This window comes from Rhinolophus sinicus, chromosome 17 (assembly GCF_057876585.1).
Source record: "Rhinolophus sinicus isolate RSI-liver-muscle chromosome 17, RSI-T2T, whole genome shotgun sequence".
NCBI lineage: Eukaryota > Metazoa > Chordata > Mammalia > Chiroptera > Rhinolophidae > Rhinolophus > Rhinolophus sinicus.
In genome coordinates, this window is record NC_142517.1 from 162,511,844 (window position 1) to 162,537,526 (window position 25,683).

The 25,683-nt window shown below is 35.1% G+C and overlaps 1 protein-coding gene across 1 annotated transcript in view; it reads right to left on the reverse strand.

Annotated features, from left to right (window-relative positions):
- The window catches only part of OLA1 (Obg like ATPase 1), a 143,947-nt gene that overhangs the window by 45,049 nt on the left and 73,215 nt on the right, over positions 1–25,683 (reverse strand). Inside the window, exons 5-7 of the mRNA XM_019727463.3 lie at positions 17,846–18,021; positions 1,276–1,356; positions 865–962 (exon numbers count right to left, since the gene is read on the reverse strand). Of these exons, the coding sequence (XP_019583022.1) occupies positions 865–962; positions 1,276–1,356; positions 17,846–18,021 (355 nt within the window). The remainder of the gene's footprint in view (positions 1–864; positions 963–1,275; positions 1,357–17,845; positions 18,022–25,683) is intronic.

The following is a 25,683-nucleotide window of genomic DNA, read 5'->3' on the forward strand; positions in this document are numbered from 1 at the left end:
TTTTTCAGTTTAAAGCTTCTCACTCTTTGATATCATATGGAAATGAGAATTTTTAATGGAAAATTGAAACCATGTGCATCTAAGTACTTAATGAAGTACAGGGAAAAACCGACAATATATTTTAGGAGAATTCAGATATTTTGCTTTGGATAGTTTTGATTTGTTTGTATGATTTAATAGTATAAAATACTGACGATACAGTGAGGCAAGTCCAAGTACTATGTCCAATGTATACATGTCCACATGTTACACAAACATGTAATTTTTTCAAGTTATTAGTGAACGAAAGGAAAACTTGTATATTTTGGTTACATGTCAAAAATGATAATACATGAATGCATAGTTTTTACCTTTGTACATTTTTGAAGTATTTGAAACAGATACCTGGTTTCCCTCCCCCACCACTGCCCCAGTTTTTTAATTTAAAAAACTTTTTAAAGCATTCAATCTGGATTTTAAAATTTATGCCCAACTGTAATCCCAAGTGGATATTTTAAAGTCACATACAATACCAACACAGCTAGAAATTCCTAGTTTAAAAAAATTTACTGCTTCAATTACATTTATTCTCATTTTGCAAAGGAAACAATGCTATTAAATTTAAATTTGATAAGTAAATATGTATGATTCAACATTGCCTAATTTAATCCCGTTTTTTTTTTTTTTTTCTTAAGTTCTTTCAGTGTAAATCAGTTAGGAGACTCATCTCATAATGTAAACATCAGGCAAAGCATTCTCATGCATTTTAAACTTTTTAATAATAAGAGGAAAAATATTAAAATAAAATATAGCAGTAAGTACATATATGAATGTGTGTGTGTGTACAGATATATTTCTGGGTATATCTGGGAAGGAAAAACTTACCATTTGTTTTTCTTTCTAATGTAGTCTTTTTCAGAAAGATTAACCAAGTAGACCATTGGTTTTGAAGTCAGAAATAAGTGTTTATTCAACACTTCAATCTGAAGTGGGAGATAGAGAAAGAATTCTTTTTTAAAATTTGAGTAAATATTAACTCATTAAATGACTTGAAAGTAAACTCTTTAAACAAGTAGCCATTTTCATTTTCATAATTCTTGTTTCTAAAATATTAGTTACTACAAAATCTCAGGGGTAGGGGGAAAGGAAGAAAATAACAACCCTGGGAATAAGCAATCTTGACAAAACTAAAGTTTAAGTAAATACAACAATAAGTGTAAAATAATGACAACTCTAATTTGTTCCTTAAGAAATCAAAATAAAGGCAATAATAGATACGTGATATTTATAACTTACCTCTTTGTCATTCCAGTCATGATAGAAGCGAACAGGTTTCTTTTGATCTATAACCCAGGATTTGACTTTGCACATTATGTCCTACACACAATTGAAAAAAAAGTAAATACAAGATGAATACCTAACATTTGATACTAAATATTAAAATTAAAAGGGGAACTATGTCAAACAGATAATTATTTTCAATATCTCATAAAAAAACAAATACCAATGAAACGTGTCATTAAAATATTAATATATAAAATGTGGAATACTAGCAAAATTAGTAAAAGTCTTTAAAATTTCAAGACAATTCAAATACACCAAAGACTACAAAAGTTAGTAATATTTCAACATTACTTAGTGATGCCACTTGCAAGATAAACATGCTATTATGAAATGGAGGGAGGTCGGAGGGGGGAGGGGGATAATAGAGAGAGGCTGAATTATAATTTTTCCTTAAAAAGAATAACTAATAGATGAAATTGAGCCTATTATGATAATCTACCCTCCAAAATAATAAATCAACTGACCAAAACCCTTTTTATTCTGATTAATTTTTTGCCAACACCTTCTCCCTGCCCACTTCTCCTGTCCCTACTCCAGCACCCCCCCCCCCCCCAACCTGCCAAAGCCTCCATTACACAATGGCAAGAGCCCTGCACTGGTGACCTCCAACCAGCTGCATTCACTTTCAGAACATCTCTCTCTGCTGGAAATCTAAAGGCCTTTTAGTTAGCAAGCTAGTGTGCATTCAGAAGGAGTAACTGCAGGAAGAGCCCAATGTGCTTTGTTTCTCTGGCCTTTCTTCACAGAAAGATTAATCATCTGTGAAATGGAAACGGCAAACAGCAAGTGACACAAACTGAACCCTTCAAGCCTTTCCTCATCAGTTTTGTGGTTCTGAATCTAAAAGCTGCGTGTGGCAAGGTTCTCCTTACAGGCAGGTGTTAATAAAAGGCTCTAGGGTCTGAAGGTCAAACTTAGCTCTTCCCGAAGAAGTGCATTTGAGAGTCATCTGTTTTTGTTGTTGTTGTTAAAGATAATTTATGGATGTTTAAAATATGCATTTTCCGAAATTTATTATAATACACAATTTTTAGTAATAGGTTTCTTGGATTTTCATCAATGTATTTTCCTTTACCATAAATCAGTTATTCTTCCATAAATATCCACTTGTATGAATTACCTCAATATTTTGTATACCTTCCTTCCAAACCTTGCTGTTACCAACAGGAAAAATAAGGAAAAAGCCCTATATCCTAAGATCCTGATTTGAACCGCTCCAGGACAAGGACTTCCCACAGATTTTAACAAGGAAGGGGCAAGCTAAAAACTTTTAATGAAATCTAACATGTTCTGCTTAAGAATAATCACTTTTACTCTTCTATAACTGAATTTCACTCATAAATGTTTAAAAGTGGCTAATGTAACACCATTTCCTACAAGGAGAAGATCAAAGTGCTATATTACAAATGCATTATGATTAAAAAAGCCCTGTGCAGCCTTGCTATTAACTGTTCTTTAAACCCTAAAAGGCTTCCCATAGATCTCACTTGGCACTGCATATACAACCTTTGACAAGTAATGTAGACCATTTTTATTCATTGCCTAAAATTGTAGGCAATTATGTGCGTCACACTGGCCACCTGCAAATTCTGAATGCCTGCTCCAGTTGTCAGTGCAAAAAACTAATGTCGGAGGGGATTAATCTAGGGGGAGAGAGTCCTCTTTAATGGCTCCAGCAGGTGAAATGGCCCAGCTGGTTACTATGATGAGTGGCCAGAACAGCTTATGTACAGACACGCAACAAGATTATACAAAAGAAGAAGAAAACAGTGGTACCATCTTATATTTGGTTCCATTAGTTTTTTTCAATTAAAGAAAGAAAATAGATAAAAGAAAGCCAAACCAAAAATAAGAAAGGAAATTAAATTTTAATCATATAAAAAGTATAAAATACTTTTGTACCTATAAACATTTTTATAAAACCAAAGGACCTCAATAAATGGTGATCACTAGTGAAGGAATTTCAGTATTTCTCTCATTTTCAATTCACTAGATATCACTCCAGACCCAGAAGTCTTGTCATAAAAGCTTTCTGGCATTAGGTTTTTTTTGTTGTGTTTTGTTTTTCCCTCACCAACATATTATATTACAAATTAGGAACACTCAAATTTTAAAAAGAATTAACTCATAATTAAAGTTCTCAAAAAGTATATTCATTAGAGCCACATTTGAATCTTTTTAGAAAAGTCTATAAGTTATGACCAAGTTTTTAAACAGCTGAAAATTAAAATACCTTAAAATTTAAAATATTTTATTTAGTACCCAGTTCTCTCTTAATTATCCCCACAAAAGATTTAACAGCCAAGAAAAGATACCTTAGACTACTAAAAGATGTCAGTTTTACTTAAGACAAATAAAAAACAGACTGTACTCAGATAAGATTATCTTATATAAATGATCATTATATGGTATAGTTGCAATGTGCTGTTTTTCTTAAAGTATAAATTAATTTTAATTTTAGCAAAAAATTAAAAGTTATATATTCCTTATCTTAAAATTTTCTAATCAGATGAAAGAAAACATTTGGGCATATTTGTATATAATAGTTAATATATTGATTTTTTTCTTATGCTGGTATGTATAATCATATATTAATATAGTCAGAACAAAAGGTTCTAGTTAACTGAGTTTAGTTAACTGAAAAAATAATCTAATACATACTAATAACCTACTTTTAATAAATTAGAATACAATAAAAACAAAATAAAAACACTTTAATGCTTGATGTATCAAACTTACTTTAGGATTTTGCATTTCTTTGTGTAGAAATACAGATGTAGGAGGAGGAATGTTTTAATAACTGTAGCAAAGTCCTCATTTTCAAAATAAATTCTGTACATGATGGAGATTATGCAAAAATTCCTGGTCATTTGAACTTTCTGGTTATATGGCTATGATGTAAGCATATTAATTCTAGAGGTAACAGCTCAACACTTAAGTGTGGGAATAAATCCTAGGTCTACCACTCATCAGGTCTGTGACCTATTACTTCACTGATAAAACGCAGATGACAATACTATCTACCTCCTGGGGGTTGTTGTGAAGATCAAAAGAGAAAATGCATAGACAGTGTCTAGAGCAGTTGTTGGCACAGAGTAAGTTCTCAATAAATGGGAGTTGTTGCCATTGCTGTTATGATTGGTGAAGAGATTAAATGCCAATAATCTACAAAATGGCAATATATTCTCTTGGGTAGTCCCTTAAAGCACATACACGTCTTTAACATCTGAATAATTTTTCATTAGTCTTTTTCTTCAAATTTCCGAAGGTTACCAACAATACTGGCTTTGAGTGAAATCTCAGTTCAGGCTTCTAGTCTTAACATTTTACAAGAACTACCTTTTGCTGAACTACTACATTTTAACTGCAAAGAAACTTAATCCAAACTTGAATACGCCATATCGCTCTTCTACTTTGAAGTCTTACTGAGAATCTCATATTTCACTTTAGAAATGCTGTATTTTCTTTCTCTTTTTTAAAAAAATTTTATTGGGGAATATTGGGGAACACTGTGTTTTTCCAGGACCCATCAGCTCCAAGTCACGTCATTGTTTTTTTTCAATCTAGTTGTGGAGGGCGCAGCTCACTGGCCCATGTGGGAATCGAACCGGAAACCTGGGTGTTACAAGCACTGTACTCTAATCAACTGAGTCAACCAGCCGCCCAAGAAATGCTCTATTTTCTTGATGTAAGTTATTATTGTTGTTAATAGCAGCTGTAATGTATTTAGACTCCGGGAGGATGTGTGACTTGCCTAAATTCCCACAGCTAGAAAGTGGCACAGCTGATATTCAAATTCAGGTCTAAGTGATTTGAAAATTCATATTCTGTCCTATTACCCTGGCCTATTTGTTTTCTTTACTGACTTTCTAATTGCTCCTTTTTCAGCCTAAACATTCCCAAAGTTGTTATTCAAAGTCCTCATTCTCATTTCAAGGTCATCAAGGAAATTCAATATTCTTACTCTTTGGGTACAATATATGATTGTCAATCCATGTATGATAAAAATTAGTATTTTTCTTTGCACAAAATAACATAATCTATTTATTTACTATAATTTCCAAGACTAATTACTAGACTTCTCTATTTTGGTATTCTTCAGTTCCCACAGCAGGAATTAATCTATGATCCATAAATGGATTTCAGGGGTTTCCTAACCCCAAAATTGTATATAAAGTTCTAGATTTATGTGCCTTTGAGGGACGATGGCACATATCTTCCAAACGCTTATAAGATATTTATGATCCCAAAGTGCAAGAATCGTGGAAGTGAGTGACTCTGTGGCAATACTCAAATGCCCCAATAACAGCCAGTTAAGTATATGTCCCAGGTACGTGGATTCCCAGCCCTGAGGTTCAGACACTGACCTAAAAATTGCATCAGCCAGACTTTACTCAAAATTCATCTATCCTGACCAACACTGAGAAGATAAAAACTCTAGCCACAAAATATTTATCTAACACAATTCCAGTTAAAAATCATAACAGGGATGTGGGAGAACATCATTATTCTAAAAGAATGTTTAGAGAGAAAAATATGCAACTTGCTTTACTATGTATTAAAATAAAGCATAAAGCTACAGTACTTAGAACAGTGAGATACTAGCACCAAAAGAGAGATATAGATTATAAACAACCTAAATACCCATTAATTGGAGATTTGTTAATAAGTTATGTAACATTCATAAACAACAGTTTTTATCCATTATGACAAAGTATATCTATATATACATTTGCATGGGAAAATGTCCAAAATATATTGCTAAGTGAAAAACGCAGGTTCAGAATAATGGAATAAGGTTAAGAATATGGATTCTGTCATCAAACAGATTTGGGTACAAGTCCTGGCTCTGCCACTTTCTAGCTATATAACTTTGTGTAACTTTAACCTCTCTTAGTCTGTTTCTGTAAAATTAAGATAATAACTCCAATTCAAAATACAGTGATTGTGAGAATTAAATGTGAAAATACATGTAAAGTAACTGCCACAGTTCCAGGCACATAGTAAATGCTCAATAGATATTAACTGTTATTATTTGACAGAATGTATAATGTAATTCCATTTGCGGTTTTGAAGCTGTATGTAATACATTTAAATAAATGTACTCAAGTAATGAAACTGGACAGATGCCACATCAAATTGTTAGCAAAAGAAATCTCTAGAAGAGTAGATTCCAGAGACTCTCCCTTTCTGCGTTGTTTTTAAAAACTACAATGCTGTTTTTATTTATTTTTAACCAGTATATATCATTTTTAGAATTGGAAAAAAATAAAGGTATATATACCGTGTTTCCCCAAAAATAAGACCAGGTCTTATATTAATTTTTGCTCCAAAAGACGCATTAAGGGCTTATGTTCAGGGGATGTCATCCTGAAAACTCATGGTAGGGCTTATTTTCTGGTTAGGTCTTATTTTGGGGGAAACTCGGTATTATACTCACAGCGTGAGGGAGAAGGCAGGACTTTATTCTCTACCACCTGTAATCCTAAAATTTGATGGCTAAATGGATAGACTTGGCAATTTACCAGGATGACTCACTCTTAGTCGGTAATAATTATAGCCTCCAAGCCTGATACTTCTCTCTTGCCAAACCTACTACCCTAATACCTGATGCTGACACCCAGATGAGCTGGCCTATGCCGGTTGGGTGGCTTTACCACACACCGCCAACAATGCACTCAGACCAGAAGAACGGAGGCAAGGCCTTTAGCTCAAAATAGTCTGGCTGGAAGTCCACTAATACAGCTTCCTTCTGCTCCAACACGGAGTATCTCCTTTAAATATTCCAAATCTGGGCTTTCCCTCACGAAAGAGACCTCCACTGTATATTCTAACTTAATATTTCAGATCTGCCTGAATCAGAATATTAAGCATTTGTTGCTCTACTAAATGAATGCTGTTGTTTATGGAGACTAGAGTACTGGTCCCTGACTACAATCTTTTTACACCTTCAATGACTAAAACTCCCAGAAAAGAATCAGGCAACAAAGGAGCAAACTAAGACAAGTGGCAGCAATGTTCTGCCTGGGTGGGTAGGTGGGTGTGTACAAAGCGGATGTCCTCGAAGAATTAAAATAGGTTACTTTTTGCAATAGGTGTTGGGTTTTCAGCTCTGTGGCTCATACAGCAAACATGGAGAACTTAACATAGTGCTCCTGGCCCGTCAGCCATAATGTTGCCAGTGGGAACAATGACCAGGTCATGGTTGAGGCACAGATCTCAGCAGAGGAGCTGACCATTCCTAAGGAGAAGAAGGCACTGTCCCTATGATTCCTGTAAATAAGTCTGAATGGGTTTCACCATGTTCAAGGAAGGACAGGAGGGGGGAGTTCAGAAATCTGATTTTAATAAAAAGGCTACTGAATAAGGAGAATAATATGGAGGGAAATGATCACACACACACAAACTGCTAAATGAATTATCTGGCATACTTGGCAGAATGCAAAAAGATAGAGCGTCTATGAAACAAGAGCATGAGGCCATAAAGAGTACAGAGTAAGGTTAGAAAAAACAGATATGATGTCAGGAAAGTTGACAAACTAAGATTTTTAAGGAAATCAAAATCAAAGAAGGAAAATAAAATTCCAAATTGGAAATTTAATTGATATGGCAGAAGATTACTGGTTTGAAGGTCAAACCTGAGAAGGGGTTATAATGAAGTATATTCACAATGTTATGCAATCACCACCTCGATCTACTTCTAAAATATTTCCATCACTTCATAATAAAACCCTACACTCAATAAGCAATTTCTCCCCATTCTCCCCTCCCTCTAACTCCTGGCCAACTACCAATCTACAGTTCTGTATCCATCAATTTACATATTCTAAATAATTCCACATACATGGAATCATACGATGTGACCTCTGTGTCTGCAGAATGTTTTCAAGGTTGATCCACATCTAGTACCGGTCCTCATTTATTTTTTAGGGGTGAATAATATTCTATTGTATGTATGTACCACAATTTATCATTCATCCCTGTAGACATTTGGGCTGTTTTCACCTTCTGGCTATTGTGAATAGTGCTGCTAAGAACATACATATACATATATTTACTTGAGTACCTGCTTTCAATTCTTTTGGAAATATCAATCCAGGCCTGGAACTATTTGGTCATATGGTAATTCTACGTTTAACTATTTGAGAAACCACCAAACACTTTGTCTTTTAATCTGAGGATTGTAACACTTTTACTCCCTTACTGCTCCCTTCACCTACTGTGATACTAAGATTATTATGTATCTTAACTGTATCTCTATACATTAAAGTCATATTTTTATTTTTTGTTTTTACTTTCTATTTTGAAGTAATTTCAAACTTATAGGAAAGTTACAAAAATAGTATCTCTATACCCAGATTCATTAATTATCATTTTGCTGTATTTGCTTTATCCTTTATCTCTCTCTGTGTGTGTATGCATATATACGAGAAAATATAGGCATATCATTATATCCTTACATATAGATATTACCAGCATTCAGTGATGAACTAGATATGAGAAATGATGGAAAGATAATGTATCAAAGATGACTAGGCTTCTGGTTTGCATAATCTAAGATAGTGGTTCATCTCATTAAGCTAAGAAATAGTGGGAAAATATCAGGTTTGAGGAAGGGAACACTTGAGTTTGATTTTAGATGTGCTAACTTTACGATGTCTTTGAGAAATCTGTGAGATGTCAAGTGAGGAATGAAATATACTATTCTTGAGCTCAGAGGACATACAAGTGCTAGAGATACAAATCTGGAAGTTATTTGTATTTAAATACTAATTGTAGCCATGGATACGAGCATCACATGGAAGAGAACTGAGAGAAGAGAAGCTAAGACTCAACTTTAAGCAATGCCAATGTTTAATGCAACAGTATAAAGGTGATGAGTTTGCAAAAGAAACTGAGAAGTTGCTCGAGATGTAGGAGGGAAATGGGGAGAATGTGGTTATTGAATCCAAGGGAAGAACCGTCCAAGCAATGACTCAAGTGTCCAATGCAACTGACAAATCATGATGACTGAAAATTTATACTGGGTTTGACAATGCAAAAGTCACTGATATCCCTGGCAAAATCTGTTTGAGTATGATGGGCAGGTAACCAGATAGACTGGATAGGTTATTAAGAGGTGGCAAAATAATTCTTTCAAGATGTTTTTAAGGAGGGTAGAGGGGTGGCCGGTTAGCACAGTTGGTTAGAGCATGGTGCTAATTATACCAAGGTTGCCAGTTCGATCCCCACATGGGCCACTGTGAGTTGCGCCCTCCTAAAAAAAAAAAAAAAACAAGAAAAAAGAAAAAAAAGAAGGGTAGAGAAAATATGGTAATGAAAGGATGGGGAGTGTGGTATATTCAGGAAGAAGTTTGATTTTTTTAATATTAAAAAAATCCATCTTCAAATAGACATATGAAAAAATGCTCAACATCACTAATCATCAGAGAAATGCAAATCAAAACCACAATGAGATATCACCTCACTCCAGTTAGAATGGCTATCATCAATAAGACAAATAGTAACAAGTGCTGGAGAGGCTGTGGAGAAAAAGGAACCCTCAGACACTGTTGGTGGGAATGCAGACTGGTGCAGCCGCTATGGAAGGCGGTGTGGAGGTTCCTCAAAAAATTACGAATAGAATTGCCATATGACCCAGCAATCCCTCTCCTGGGTATCTACTCCAAAAATCTGAAAACATTTATCCATAAAAACAAGTGCACTCCAATGTTCAATGCAGCTTTATTTACAGTGGCCAAGACATGGAAACAACCAAAATGTCCTTCGATAGATGAATGGATAAAGAAGTTGTGGTATATATACACAATGGAATACTATTCGGCGGGAAGAAAAGATGAAATACGACCATTTGTGACAACATGGATGGATCTTGAGATTATAATGCTAAGCGAAACAAGTCACACAGAAAAAGCAGAGAACCATATGATTTCACTTATATGTGGTATATAAACCAAAAACAACAAAAGAACAAGACAAACAAATGAGAAACAAAAACTCATAGACACAGACAATAGTTTAGTGGTTACCAGAGGGTAAAGGGGGAGGTGGTAGATGAAGGTAAAGCGCATCAAATATATGGTGATGGAAGGAGAACTGACTTTGGGTGGTGAACACACAATGGGATTTATAGATTATGTCATACAGAATTGTTCACCTGAAATCTATGTAACTTTACTAACAATTGTCACCCCAATAATTGCTAATTTTTAAAAAAGCCATCTTCAATTAATTGATGAAAACAATCTAGTTTGAAAGGGACAAGTTGTATATACACGCAAGGATGGATTATTGGTGATCAAAACACAACTTTGTGAGTACAATAAAAACCACTGAATTGAATACTTTAAAATGGTGAACTTTATGATATGTGAATTTATCTCAATAAAGTCACTAAAAGCAACCAACAGGGAAAAAGAAGGGAAGACTAATGGTGCTAGGTTTCTGAAAAGTTAGGAAGTGGTAAGATCCAAAGAATTGGGATAACTAGCCACAGATAAGAGGAGGGAATAAGTAGCCTTTAGATTTGATCAGGCTAGTGGAAAACTGAGAGAATTCCTGCCTGATGGCTTTTATTTTGATCTCTGAAGTTGGAGGCAAGGTCATCTGTTGAGGGTAAGGATGGATGCAAGTAGGGAGTGGGCATATATAAGAGATCTGAGGGACTAGGGAAGCAGCTACAGCAGAGAGTAGGAGGGCAAATAGCAAAGTTGGATATAGCTGAGGGCCCACTTAAGGTTGGTAATAATGAGTTTATGGGGATACCAATGTCCTATTTTTTTTTATAAATTTTATTAGGGAACTGTGTGTTTCTCCAGGGACCATCAGTTCCAAGTCATCCTTCAATCCAGTTGTGGAGGGTACAGCTCAGCTCCAAGTCCAGTTGCTGCTTTCAATCTTAGTTGCAGGGGGCACAGCCCACCATCCCATGTGGGAATTTGAACCGGCAACCTTGTTTTTCAGAGCTCGTGCTCTAACCAACTGAGCCATCCGTCCACCCCTCTGGAAGCTCAGCAGCAGCTCGTGGTCTTCAATCTAGTTGTGGAGGGCGCAGCGCACTGGCCTATGTGGGAATCGAACCGGCAACCCTGATATTCAGAGCTCACACGCCAACCAACTGAGCCATCCAGCCACCCCTTAATGTCCTATTTTTAATTTTGTCCACCTGTGTTTTGTTGGCTATAGGCAAGGAGAAAGCGGGCAGGTGGGAATATCCAGGAAACTAGGCCTATAGCATATGCACCCTAATGTCAGTTCTTAGATGAGTGCATTTTCTTTAGGGTGGATGTAAGTGGATTGGGTCTAAAGTAGTCTGGCCTCAAATGAGTCTAATGCTCAGGACCCTTGCCTCAAACACAATACATTCTTTTGCGTTCCTCTGGAAGTCTAAAACAGTTTTGCACGTCCTAACTGCTGTCCTCATGGTGCTTTGCTCCCAGGACCCTCCTAAAGGAGTCTGATGCAGTTCACTGAGTTCCACTGAGGAGACGGTCCTACCCAGAACACAGTCTCCTTACCAGAGCTGGTGGGCCCTTGTCCTGTGAAGTCATCTCATGAAGAAAGAAGAAGGAAGAAACCCAAAAAACCTCTGCCTAAATGGGAATAACCTTAGACAATTAGATGCTCGATCTCAGGAATCAAAATTAGGAAATACCAAGATAACATTATTGGAGCCATAAACTGAAAGCATACACTGAAAGAACACAAGATGGAGTAAGTTACATGACATGATAAATAAAAGCTATTTGTGGTAAGCAGAAATTACGAAGCAGCAGAAATCAGGAATAAAAGCAATATAGAAAACAGGAGATGATGTCCAGTGGCAGCGGAAAACAAAGTAAGTCGACTTCTAGGGAAGCTCATCTGAAGAACCCCGAGTTCCGTGCACACAGAGCGCCACCTAAGAAGACGTGCATTATTCCCAGCAGCACAGCCCTCTGCTCAGCTCCTGGGATGACTTACAGTCTAACTCCTAAAGGTCTCGCAATACCACACTGTGTGCTCTTGAATATTTTTGGATTTTCATTTCTCTTCTAGCCTTAAATTTTAAAAATAAAAATCCATTTCTTGAAATGGCCTAAGCTGAGTCTCTATTCCTTACAACTCAAAGACCCCAATTAAAGAATACAATGAAACTTCTGAGATTCAATAACTCAGGGTTTTCACCTATAGTAGATCATACCTATTTGTTCACACAATGTATACTATTAAATAAGAAGTGAAATATTTCCCCCTAAATCCTTAAAAGAAGAACAATGACTTGCTCAAAATAATGATTATAAACTAAGAAAGTAAAATGTCTTCTGCAGTGTTAAGATGACCATTATATTAATCCTGGTCAATCCTAATTTACACTCTCATTCTTTTCATCCGAGTTCAAGAAAAAGAGGACACTTTATCTCAATCCTTCCTACTGGCCTGAGAGCATTACTGTCAAAACCGCTCATGTATGTTGAGAATAATCAGAATGAGAATCATTTCTCTAGGACCCATGAAGTAGTCCTACCTGCCACAGTTTGACTCCCACATTGGCACTGCCACGTCAAATAAGCAACTTGCCACTTTGATTTTGAAAATTGTATAACCCTTTTCCTAAGTTTGGGGTATTGTGTGTAATATAGACTCAAATAATGAACTAAATTTCTGGTTCAGGCACTTCAAAATGGTCTGCTATATTTAATAAATATTTCTAACTTTGGGGTTCATTTCCATAAGTTTCTTTTATAAAAGCAATAAAATCGAAGCAGAAAAACATTTAAGGTGGAAGCATTCATAACTCTTCCTCCCACGATTATCACTTAATATTTCCTTCTAGACTATTTTCAATAGAGATTTCTTCAAGTGTTCTAACCACAACATGCTTGTACGACAATGTTCATAACAGTATTATTCACAATAGCCAAAATGTAAACACAACCCAAATATCCACAAAAAGTGGTATATACATACATTATTCAGCTTTAAAAAGGAATGAAATTCTGATACACACTACAACATGGATGAACCTTGAAAACATTATGCTAAATGAAAACAAGCCAGATACAAAGACAAAAACTGTATGATTCCACTTGTATTAGGTTCCTAGAATAGGCAAATTCATAGACAAAGAATGCAGAAAAGAGAACGATGACCAGGGACCGGGAGGAGGAGGACATGGGGAGTTGTCATTTAAAGGATAGAGTTTCAGTTTGGAAATGGATAGTGGTGGTGGTTGCACAACACTGTGAATGTAATTAATGCCACTAAACTGTACACTTAAAATGGTTACAGTGATAAACTTTGTTATGTATAGTCTGCCATAATAAAAACATTTTTTTAAAGAGTAGGAAACTGCTGCTTTAGGCTACGTCTTAAAGGATGATTAAGAAACTGGGACGGAGGTGCAGCAAAAAGGGAGAGTTCTAGTAAACGAACCCACGTGAAACCAAAATGTTTAGTTCATGGTCAGGAGAGTTGACAAAATACAGGTCAGGCAAGGCCAAATCACAGAGAAATCTGTGAGCCATGGACTTTATGTTGGCAGTATCTTATAGGAAGATGATGAAGTATTTTAATCAAGGAAATAACATAATTAGATCTGTATTTTATATTTGTGGAAAAGAGCAATAATGTTAAAGAAATCAGTTAAAGTGCAAAAATAAATTAAGCATAAATGATGCCCAAACTAAGTAAGTCATGAAAATGGGGGAGGAAGAGATACAGGGAAAAATCAGAAGATCAAATAAATGGTACAGGATATAAATGGTAGAGAGAGGAGTCAAAGATACTGGTTTTCAGTTCAAACAATTTGGTTCCATTAACTAAGTTAGAGACTCTGAGGACAGAGGGAACATGGGGGGAAGGGAGGGGAAGATGAATAAATACAGTTTATCCTCACCAAGTACGTTTAGTACTTGATCTCTAAGTCATGTAAGAATAGTTCTGGAAGGATATATAAGAACCTAAAGAAAAGGGTAAATGAGGAGACAGAGTGGGAGAGAGAACTACATTTTTGTAGTATACTCTTTTGGATCTTTTGACTTTTAGTGAAAAACATATCTATTACATATTCAAGTATTTTAATTTATTTATTTTTATTCTTTTTAAGGAGGGCGCAGCTCACAGTGACCCATGCGGGGATCAAACTGGCAAGCTTGGTGTTATTAGCACCATGTTCTAACCAACTGGCTAATTGGCCACCCCCATATTCAAATATTTTAAATGATTTTTTTAAAGTTATGGAAAAATCAACTTTAAAGGCTGCCATAAGAATAATGAGAAGAAATCTGCTAATAGCTACATGTTTTGGGGGACATCAATAATTTAATTCAGTTATTGACAGTAAAAAAAGACTCATTAATTACTTCTGGTTGCCTTTCTTTAGTTGTTTGATTACGTAACTTAATTCTATGAATGTTTTAAGTATGATGATTTCCAAATAATTGAGCAATACAAAATAAATTGTTCCTTAAAGCCTTCTACCTTCATTTTCCAGATTTTGTCTTTCCATACGGAATGTGTATACACACTTAAATAGGTTTATTATCAACATTGCTCTTGATGCCTTGGTGTTACTGGTATGGCTTGAACTGTGTCCTCCAAAAAGAGATATTGAAGCCCTAACCCCTGGTACCCAAAGTGTGACTTTATTTGGGAAATAGCTAAAATGAAACCATACTGGAGTAGGGTGGGCCCTTAATCCAATTATGATGGTGTCCTTAGAAGAGGGAAATTTGGACGGAGACACAGAGGGAAGATGGCCATATGATGATGGAGCCAGAGACTGGATTTTCAGTGCCACAACCACAGAACACCTGGGGCTACCAGAAGCTAAAGAACCAAGAAAGGCTTCTCCTCTAGAGACTTCAGAGGGAGCATAGCCCTGCCCACACCTGTATCAGACGTCTAGCATCTGGAACTGTGAAAGAATACATTTCTATTGTTTTAAGCCATCCAGTTTGTGGGACTTGTTATGGCAGCCCTAGGAAATTAATACACTTGGCTAGTTAATACCAATAGGAAATGTTTCTCCCACTCTTGCCTTCTTTAGTGCCTCAATTTTATCACAGACAGCAAGACCCTCTATAAAAGGTATCTTTATGTCAGAATTTATCAACCCTACACTTAGAAAATATTCTGATTTAGCATTTAAAAGTTGGTTCATGTTTTATGCTAGATTATATCTAATCCAAGTTTTTCCAGCATATTCACATTAATATACAAATGACATCCAAATTTAGAAAATGTAAACTTCATAGAAAGAGAGGCTTGAATGTCGAATTTCTAAAAGATTATCTAGAAAATAAAGACACACTTGAATGAATATTAAGGAATAATGAGGTAACTGCCTAGTGAATAAAATGATCTACCTATTTTTCTTATAATTTTCAAGTAGCTATCTTTTATAGCCTAGACTCTATGTCCAATTAAAATCCCTGATTCTGTTAACCAAGATTACAAACAAATACTGAAAACAAGAAGCCAATCACATTTTATCTTTTTAGACCAAATGTCACAGAATATAAGGAAACATTTGCTTTTCAGAAACTCCCCTAAAAGAACTAGGTGATATCATAATCATACGTACCCTCTCATATTGGGAAAACTAAAGATAAATCGAAGCAAGGAAAAATATAAAACACCACCAAATTAATCTTGTGATCATAAAGAACAACCTAAAACAAACAGAATGACTAGGACAAAAAATTTAAATGCCTGTCAGACGTGTGGCAGAGTGTCAGTGCCTGCCCATATCCCCTTTGCCCTCACAGGACCAGCCGACGCCGATGGCTTCTTACTGTCAGCATCTAGAACTCCGCCTCAGCACTATGCTTGGCCTACACAGACATCAGGCGCCAGGGAGTTAACACTCCTAGGAGCAGCCCATAACCAATGACTGATCAAAATTACTTGATAATTACCTCAGCTTCCTCACCCTTCCAGTGGAAAAACTACAAGACACTTTCTACACTGTCTTCCAGAGGTCCCCAGCTGGACTGAGGCCCAGTAGCTCAGGGTTTTCACCTGCCTGCTCATTTATATACTTTGTTTTGGTTTCCTTCCCTTCCCTGCTCCCTGATGTGCGCTTCCTGAGATAGCTCCCAGGGAAACTGCCTGCACTCCACTCCTTGCTTCTGGAAAACCCCAACTGAAGACCTAAATCCAAGTTTAGATTAAAAGGCCGAGTCTCATATGTGACTCGAAATGGCTTTGCAACTCAAAATGACAGTCTTGAGAAAACTCATAAAGAGTTTCTTCTTAATCTTTGTTTACAAATTACCTTAGCTATACAATTTTTCAGGTTAGTGAAGATGGACTTGCTCCTAAAGCCTATGACTTCCCATGTGTGCATCTCTTCCAGCTTCACCTTTCCTACCATATTCCTTTCCCAAGTTCAGTCAGAAACTTCAAAACTCTCCAATGCAAAGCTACAATTATAATTTGAATAGGAAATAACTGAAATAACCGTGATGTTAAGAGGAGTAAAATGACATGGGCTTCCTACTTCCAGACAATCAGGGAAATCAGCTGCACCACACAGGTCTCCGTGTCCCCAGACCAGGCACTTCCGACCATAACGTATTAATAGTGCGCTTAAGTTTAGGGGTTAATTCTGTAGTTGATTTCTTCCTTAATAGTGTAGAGATCCCTAATCCACTGTGAGCTTTCCAAACTTAAATGAAAAAAGTAAAAATAAACACATGTATTAAAAATACATGAAAAGTTAAAAAAAATACTTCCTTTGACAAAAAAGCAAAAAGAGCAAGAGCAGTTTATGGAAGAAGTTAATAAATGAGAAAATATATAATTAAGTCATTGTATGTTTAATGCAAAAGACAATTTGATCATACCGTGTTTCCCTGAAAATAAGACCTAACCAGAAAATAAGCCCTAGCATGATTTTTCAGGAGACATCCCATGAACATAAGCCCTAATGCGTCTTTTGGAGCAAAACTTAATATAAGACCCGGTCTTATTTTCAGGAAAACGTGGTACTTAAACTAAAAGCTTCAAAACTGATTTGAAACATTATAAATTTACTAATAATTATTCACTACAATGTAATAGAAAACACATTTGAATATTAAATACAATGGCATGTTTTCACTTCGTAAAAGATTAAACTTATCTGTCTACTTTAATAGTGTGTTCATTTACTCAACCCCTACGGAAGACAATTCCTTGTACAAATTACTTCTACAAATCCACAAAACTCATACATTCCGTCATTTCTCTAAATCCAGTAATTTTTTTCATCATAAAATCACATTTCCCTAACACTAAAACTTGAAGATATACATATAGTAACCATACAAGCACTCAATATTACTGCTAAATATGGCTTCTTAAGAATACCTTAAATAGCCTATCTTCATGCTTTGTTGCCAACAAAAAATGAAGTTTCTCAACAATTTTTAGCAGAAATGATCCTTGAATTCTAAAATTCCATAACAATATTAGATATTTTATGTGCTTTACTTAGAAAATTTAATAAAAAAAAAATGAACTGAAGTATCTGAAGAAGCTGTAATATTTTACTTACATATTCAGGTTTTAGTTTTTTATCTCCTCCTCTCACAGCCACTTTTTCTAGTTTATCTATAATGGGCCCAATCATTTCCTCATCTTTAAGCTGAAGCTCTTCGTGTATTATTTCTATATCTCGAATAGGATCTACACTTCCTTCAACATGCGTGATATCATCATCTTCAAAAGCACCTAAAATGAATTAAAAGGAAGCAATTCAATAAACGAATAGTACAGAAGGTCATTATTAGAATGAGTAAAGATTCCTATAAGGTTAACAATTACACAAATTATTCTGCCTTCTTGCAAGTAGGATAGTTTTTTTTTTCTATTTAATAATATTTAGGGCACTAGAAACAGAACAGTAATTCAAGAGCCTCAACATTTCAAAAACTGACTGAAATAAATAAAATTATGATCTTTACAGAAAGAAAATTATGCTCCAGAACTATTGGTATTTTCAGGTTTGGTATATTAAGACACTGAATTCCAGGCATGAGAGCCTGAAGTTCTAAACTGCACTATTAGGGTTTCCAAGGGAAACCGGATTTGGGGGAGGGGGTGAAATCATCTGGCAGACCTCTTCCCTGCTTCAAGCTACTTTATCACTGTGGTTCTGACGGTGATTAGATAATGAACCACTCAGACACACAATTTACACAGCAGCTAATTTCATCGGCCTGATTTGAGGGTATGGTTTTTAGGGGGCTATCAAAGAAGCAGATGAAGGTGCATTTGTCATATATGAGTGACAACTATTCACACTATCTGAACAAAATGGTGCTGGCCCTTATTAGAAACACATGCTATTATCACATATTTAAAGTGCAGTTGAAGCCATAATTTCAAATTGCCAACTGGAAACATAAGGGTAAAACAACCAGATATTACTGAAGCATGTGTACTGACTTTATGCCCTTTTGAAGACATAATGTGGCAACATAATTCAACTGGGATTTACTCAAATTACCACATAAAAAACAGTATCACAAAAATGAACAAATATTAAGAAATATTATCAACAGAAAACAATGATATACCCACAAACTATAAACACGTTTGTAAACCAATTAATTTTTAATTAATTTAATTAAAATTACCAATTAGTTTATATTCCCAAAATGAGAAGTTTTCAAACATTAAGCATCAATTATTTTAGATAGAGGTACCACAGGAATCATGAAAGACAGTTTGATTGAGTTTGATAGGATAAAACAGTGACTTTAGCACATTCTTACACACCGAAGGCCAAGATATTCTCATTAAAGGTCACAGAGTTTTCTAATATCATTTCCCACAATTAAAGATAATTAAGCTGTTTGTATCTCAGTGTGGAATTATTCAGTAATAATAATAATAAAATGTAAGTATATTATTGAAATTAAAATATAAGTATTTAAAATAATACTTATGAGTATTGGCATACAAACTGATATTGTATTATATAGCAATGGGAAGGTATATTATAGCTTACTAATATGAGACAGAGTGATACAGGTAAATTTTTTGCTTATTTTAAAACTACGAAAGAAGTCTCCCTGGAAGCACAATATTGTGTATTTCTCGTTATGATTTGAAGCATCTTACACAAATGGCACAATAAAACAGGAAAATAAAAATAAAAGTTAGCTTCTTGGCAGTCGAAGCAACAAAGGAAACACGGTCGATGCAGTTACATAAATAACTTTTTCTGACACCCAGAATGAAAAAATATCCTATATAGTTGTCTTTATGTAGGGGCCAATGAGTAGCTACTATAGTGATTTCCTCAACAACACCCTACAGTAAATGCATTAGCAGGTTTTAAATGGCAATTTCTTAACTACAACCCTCAATTTTAACCAAGTGGATAACAGAAAACTGGTAATCACAACTCTTCTGGAGGCGCAAAGAAAATAAAGCTCTCTGATAATCTGAACTAATCCAACTAGAAAACCTAGAATAAAGGTGGGAAATCACCGGTCTATCTTATTATCTTCAAATTATTCTCTAGATTGCACCTTGCCTGGAGTTGGCCAAGGATTAGGCTAGGGAAGGGGTTATGATGGGATCATCCCCAACCCAATCCCCCTACTATAAGAACAAAAACTCAAACCACAGACCCTATACACTCTGAATTATATTGTTGCTCCTATGCCTGAAAGTTAGTATTATTATTACATTTATTTGTATGTGAGTGGTAAGATACCGGGAGAAGAATCTAAATTTATCTTTGATAATAAATATTGCCAAAATTAAGATAAAAATTAAGTAAACAGTAAAATTATCCTTTAAAACTGAATAGCCTTATGAAATGAGACTTGAAACAGAAGTGAAATTAAGTTTACAGAAAATGAGGTGGCCATTTGGGCAATTTCACATTTCTTAGAACTAAAAAATTACAGATCACTTTCCAAAGACATGTTCTTGAGTCAACAGACTTCACCATACACTTACATTACAGCATTCCTTTACATCTTATCTTTTTTAGTACAATATTTAGTGGTTAAGAATAAGGGCTTTGAAATCAGACAGGTTTACTGGTCATAAAAATCTTAGACAAATCACTGAACCTCTAAGGATCTCATTTTCACATCTTTAAAATGAAGATGTTTCTACCTCTCAGAGAATGGCTATGATTAAATCAGATAATATACATAAAGTTCTAAGCAGAGAACCCAACATACGGAACTCTTTCAGTAACTGGGGCATATACTTTTTTTTTTTAAGTTGTAGGAATTAGTAATTTAGAAGAAATTCCGTGGTAATATACTCCAACATTAATTTTGAGTAATACTATTTCAAGTTACGCAATTCTTCAGAATAGTTTAAAATAAACTTGGTGAGTTCACAGGCTTTTCCCCCCGCCTAATTCTTACTAGTTCACCAGAACATGTTTACCCTAGTCCATGGCCAAAGTTATTTATTTCAACTTCACATTAACTAAAATAATGATTATAATGATTATAACTATCATCACAAATCCCTTTGGGGAAAACAATGCATTGATAGAGGAGATGTAGTCATCTTGAAGACTACACTCTATTATACCGAATTGCATGGTGAGAAAACTATTTCCATTTCAGCCCTCTTTCAGCCCTCCCAACTCTGTCAAAGAAAGTTTCAGTTCGATACCATTGGTCTTTAATGTCTAATATTTATATATTTCTCTTTTATCAACAGAGCAGGCCTCAGCCTCAGAGCTTCCAAAGGCTAAAAATAATAACTTTAATAAATATCGTTTTCATTGTATTTATTTTTATTATCTTTAATTTTGGCAAGTGATACTAATTTTTCACTTAGAGACAGCTTCCTGTTTAAATAAATTTAGTGAAAAATGTGAGATCAAGTATTTTTATAAAATCAAGAAATGTCTGATAATATTAACTACGGTCATTTTTGTGGTGGGATGTTAAGAACTTTTTTGGTACTATTCTGTATAAGATACGGTAATGTGACAGAGCTTATGTGTGCTCGGGGGGGTGGGGAGGATGGGGCATTGCTATGTAATACTTAAGCTGAGTTAGTCAGGGAGCCTCTCTGAGGAGATGACATCGGAGCTGAGACCAGAATGGCCAGAATAGGGCAGTAATGTGAAGATCTGAGGGAAGAGCATTCTAAGAAGTAAGTATAAAAATCCTAAAATGGGAATAATCTTGAAGTATTTCAGAAAGAGAAATATGGTCAGTGTGTGTGAACCACAGCAGAGGGTGGTAAATAGAGTTTAAGTTGGAGAAGGAAGGCAGTTCACATACATTTGTAAGCCATGGGAGTTTGGATTTTGTTCTAGCTGTAATGGGAAGCCATTGATTGGAGAATTTTAAATAAAGAGGCAGTAGAGTAATGAGATTTATGAATTAAAGAAGCCGCTTTGGTTACTTTAAAAAGAACAAACTCGAAGGAAGGGACAAGAATGATGGCAGAAAGACTAAGTTAGGACATCGTTGTAGTGGTACAGATGAGAAATGACCAGGTAAGTGGTAACTTGATATAAAAATATAGTTGTAGAGCAGATGAGAAGTGTTTGTACTGGGAATATATTTTAGAGATGGACTAGATATAGGCAGGAAGGGCATGACTGGAGATACAAAATTAGGAGTTATCAGATGTGTTTCAAGTTATGGGTCTGGATGGCATCATGTAGAGAGAGCACTGCCATGCTTGGATGTTTGATAGGCAACAGAAACTACGGGTGACAGAGTCAGAGAAAAAGTAGAATTGTGTTCTTTTGGGAGGGAAAGAAAATGTTTCAATAAATGCCATATAAATATGAAACATGTAATTAAAATGTATTTTCTCCAACCTTTTTCTTAACTCTAGCAGGATCATTAAAAAAACATAATTTTTGTAGAAAAACAAAAATCTACCTGAAGTTCAGTAATTTCTTCTGTATTGCTCCAGTTATTTTTCTTTCTTTCAAACTCAATAAAATAAAATTTAGTATTCCATTTAAAATAGCACATCCACTGATGATCACATTTATATAAAATTGTTTCTCAGTTTTAAAAAACCCTGATCAAATATTAACGAAAATAATTCCTGGGCAGTGAGCTATTAAGCAATTTTACAATCATCTTCTCTATCAGTTTTGTCTTGCTTAAACTTTTTACAGTGAATATGCATTGTTTATAAAAAACAAGTCATTTTTTAAAGGTATTCTTTTTAAAACATAATAAACAATAAACAAATTTAACTTGCAGAAAACTTTAGTTAAAATTTTGGTTTTACAGTGACTAGACACAAGGAGAAAACCACTATTACCACGAAAGTTATTTTATATCTATACATTTCCATCCATTCTGTCTGTCTGTCTGTCTATCTATCTATAATGGGTGACTGAAAAATAATACTAACTATAGTAAACCCTCATTATTAAATGATTTCCTATGAGAAAATTTACCATAACCTAACTTCAGACTGGATTCCATCACCAAGATTTTTTGTGGAGCAATTCTGCAATGTTTCCTTTCATAATAAAGCACCTTTTTTCAAACCCTGTTGACTTCTCACACTTATCAACCCTTTTAAAACCTCTTCTCTTCTGCCACTGAGCAGATGACCTTTCTCACTTCACAGGAAAAATGCATGTCATCTTTGGAACACCAAAACCCCATTTTGTTTTTACCCATTCTTTCCTTCTTCCCAGCAGTAAAATGGAGAAACGTTACCTTCTATTATTTATGGCTAATCTCTCTACCATCTCTGCTCTGGATATTACTATCTTCTCCCAAGGAAGTCTGCTCCGCAAACTTCTTTGTATTTCCTGAGACCCGAATCTATTATGCCTCTCTCTCCTATCGCATTTAGAGCATCTCCATTTCCCCTAATACTTTCACATCAACACTTAAGTAGGTTTAAGATTCTATACTAAATAAATCATGTCAGTCACCCTTAGACATTAATTCCCATTCCAATGATGGCTTTCTTTCCTCCAGTTCAGTGCCAAACTTCTTGAAAGAGCTGTTTGTACCTGCTCTCTCCACTTCTTTACTTCCCACTTAAAACTTAACCACTGCAGTTTGGAATATGCCTCCACGATGCTATCAGAACTTGATCTCAAAAAGGACACCAATGATTTGCCTTCATAAAGCTAAATCAAATAGCCATTGTTCAGGAATTTTGAATGCCCTCTCAGCAGGATCTAACTTGAAAGCACTGATACGCGAGTATAGAGTCTCTTTCATTGCTTCCTTCTAACCACATTCTCCTGATGTTCTTCTATTTTCTCTGAGCATTTCTTCTTGGTCCATTCATTTTCTTGCTCTAACTACCCCATGAATGTGGATTATCTCTCTTAAATATTTTCTCTTATCCCTTCATTACACTCATTAACAGAAGTTCTAGCCCAGAACTCCCCTGAGTGGCTCCAGTATACTTTGAGGTAATAGCAGATAAAATGAACCAAAAAATATTTTTTCAGTTATTATATAAATCATTTATATTATAAAATCCATTCACTAAGGGAATAAATGCAAAATGTCAATACTTATGCTAAAGTTGTGCATGTTAAATTTTTGTACTTCCTTTACTGAAAGCCAGTCAGTCAGAATACAGATATGTTTGACTTGGTGAGACACATTTGACTACCCACATGTATTGGGAGATTCTGCATGTTATTTATTTCTTGGTATGATGTGGCAGAAATTAGTTGGCTATTTTCAATTATTGTAAGTCGACTGAAGATTGATCAATTTACTCATTCATTCATTCAAAGCTTGTCTTATTTCACAAATTCTGAATAAGAAGGATAAATCTATATCCTATTTAAGATGCTAAATCTAACTGAGAAGGGCTTCAGAAATAAAAACATACTTTGAAATTCAGGACTTCAGTGAACTGCTTTGCAATATTACTACTTAAATTTAGCCTGTCTTCAATTTTCAGAAGCAAAGCACCCCTAGTTAGAAGTAGAAATAGTTTTTAAAAACATGATGCATTTAAGTGTACCGGCTCCAGAGCAGTACTTCATAAACCACTTGTTATGGAAACTTTGACATTTCAAATAGCATGTCTAGAGGTTTGTTGTTGTTGTTTAAATAAGAGGGTATGTGGTCAAGATGGACCTATTGGACTTACGTTTTTTTCCATCCTTTGTCACTATACAATGCAGAGATAAGGAATTCCTTGGTATGTAAACCAATGCATAAACTGCAACACCCCCAACACATATGCAAACCAGAATATGCCTTGCTAAATACAAGTTCCCCACGTAAAAAAAAGATAAAAGAAAAAAAGCTGGCTTAATATCTAACAATATGCTAAGTCTTGTGAGAATTAAAAATCAAAATAATAGGACCTGAGTCTCAATGATTGTACAATCTGGTTGGGAAAACAAATCTAATCTAACAAAGGAGAAAACTCACTAGCAAGCACTTTAAATATAGGTTTAATTAATAATAACTAATCATCAAGGCCTTTAAATATAGAAAAAAACAGTAGAGAGTAAAGAAGATGAAGAAAGGCATGACAACAGGAAAAAGCATCAGAGAAAAAAAATAAAGGCTGAAATAAATAAGGCTTCCTGAAGGGCTGACCACTGAGAAATTGTATTGATGCACAGTAGAAGATAAAAGTTTACTACACCAGGTAGGGGAGAAGGACAGGGAAGTCAAATAGCAAGGTAAGTCTGCATCTCATCTGTTAGTCAAGAGAGGTAACACTGGTTTTTATGTTAGTGAGTAACAAATGGAAAGTAGCATTTAGAAAGACTAACCAGAAGTAGGGAACCAGCTAAAAGAGAATTGCTGTATTCTAAATATTGTGATGAAGTGCACTAGAGTACTGATGGAAGGTATAAAGGAAGGGTGACTAGTAAGACTTAACTAAAGAAAACAATATCAACTAGTGGAGAAAGAGAGAGAGAGAGAGAGAGAGAGAGAGAGAGAGAGAGAGAGAGAGAGAGAAGAAGGAGGAGGAGGAGGAGGAGGAGGAGGAGGAGGAGGAGGAGGAGGAGGAGAAGAAGGAGAAAAGAAGAAGAGAGAACACTCCTATATCATGACAAGGTTTCAAGCAAAAAAGATCTTTATCTGCATTCAAAGCCCAAATCAAGTATGAAACCAAAAGGTATTCTATAAACAAAGTACAGATTCTAGAAAAAAAGAAATAATTACTTTTAATATTTAAAATATTACAATATACTGAATCTTAAATCATGGCACCAAATCATCCTGTATGCTACATTCTTTCCAGCTTGTCCTTTGTGGTAAATAGCCAATGTTTTGAACAACTACGAGGTGTGATCCAAAGATACGGTGAAGTTTAAAAAAAAAAAAAAAAAATTATTATAGTACAAGACACATTGCCGTTAATCCCCCTCAAAACATTCCCTGTCACTTCGAACACACTTATCCCATCGCTCTTGCCACTTTCTGACGC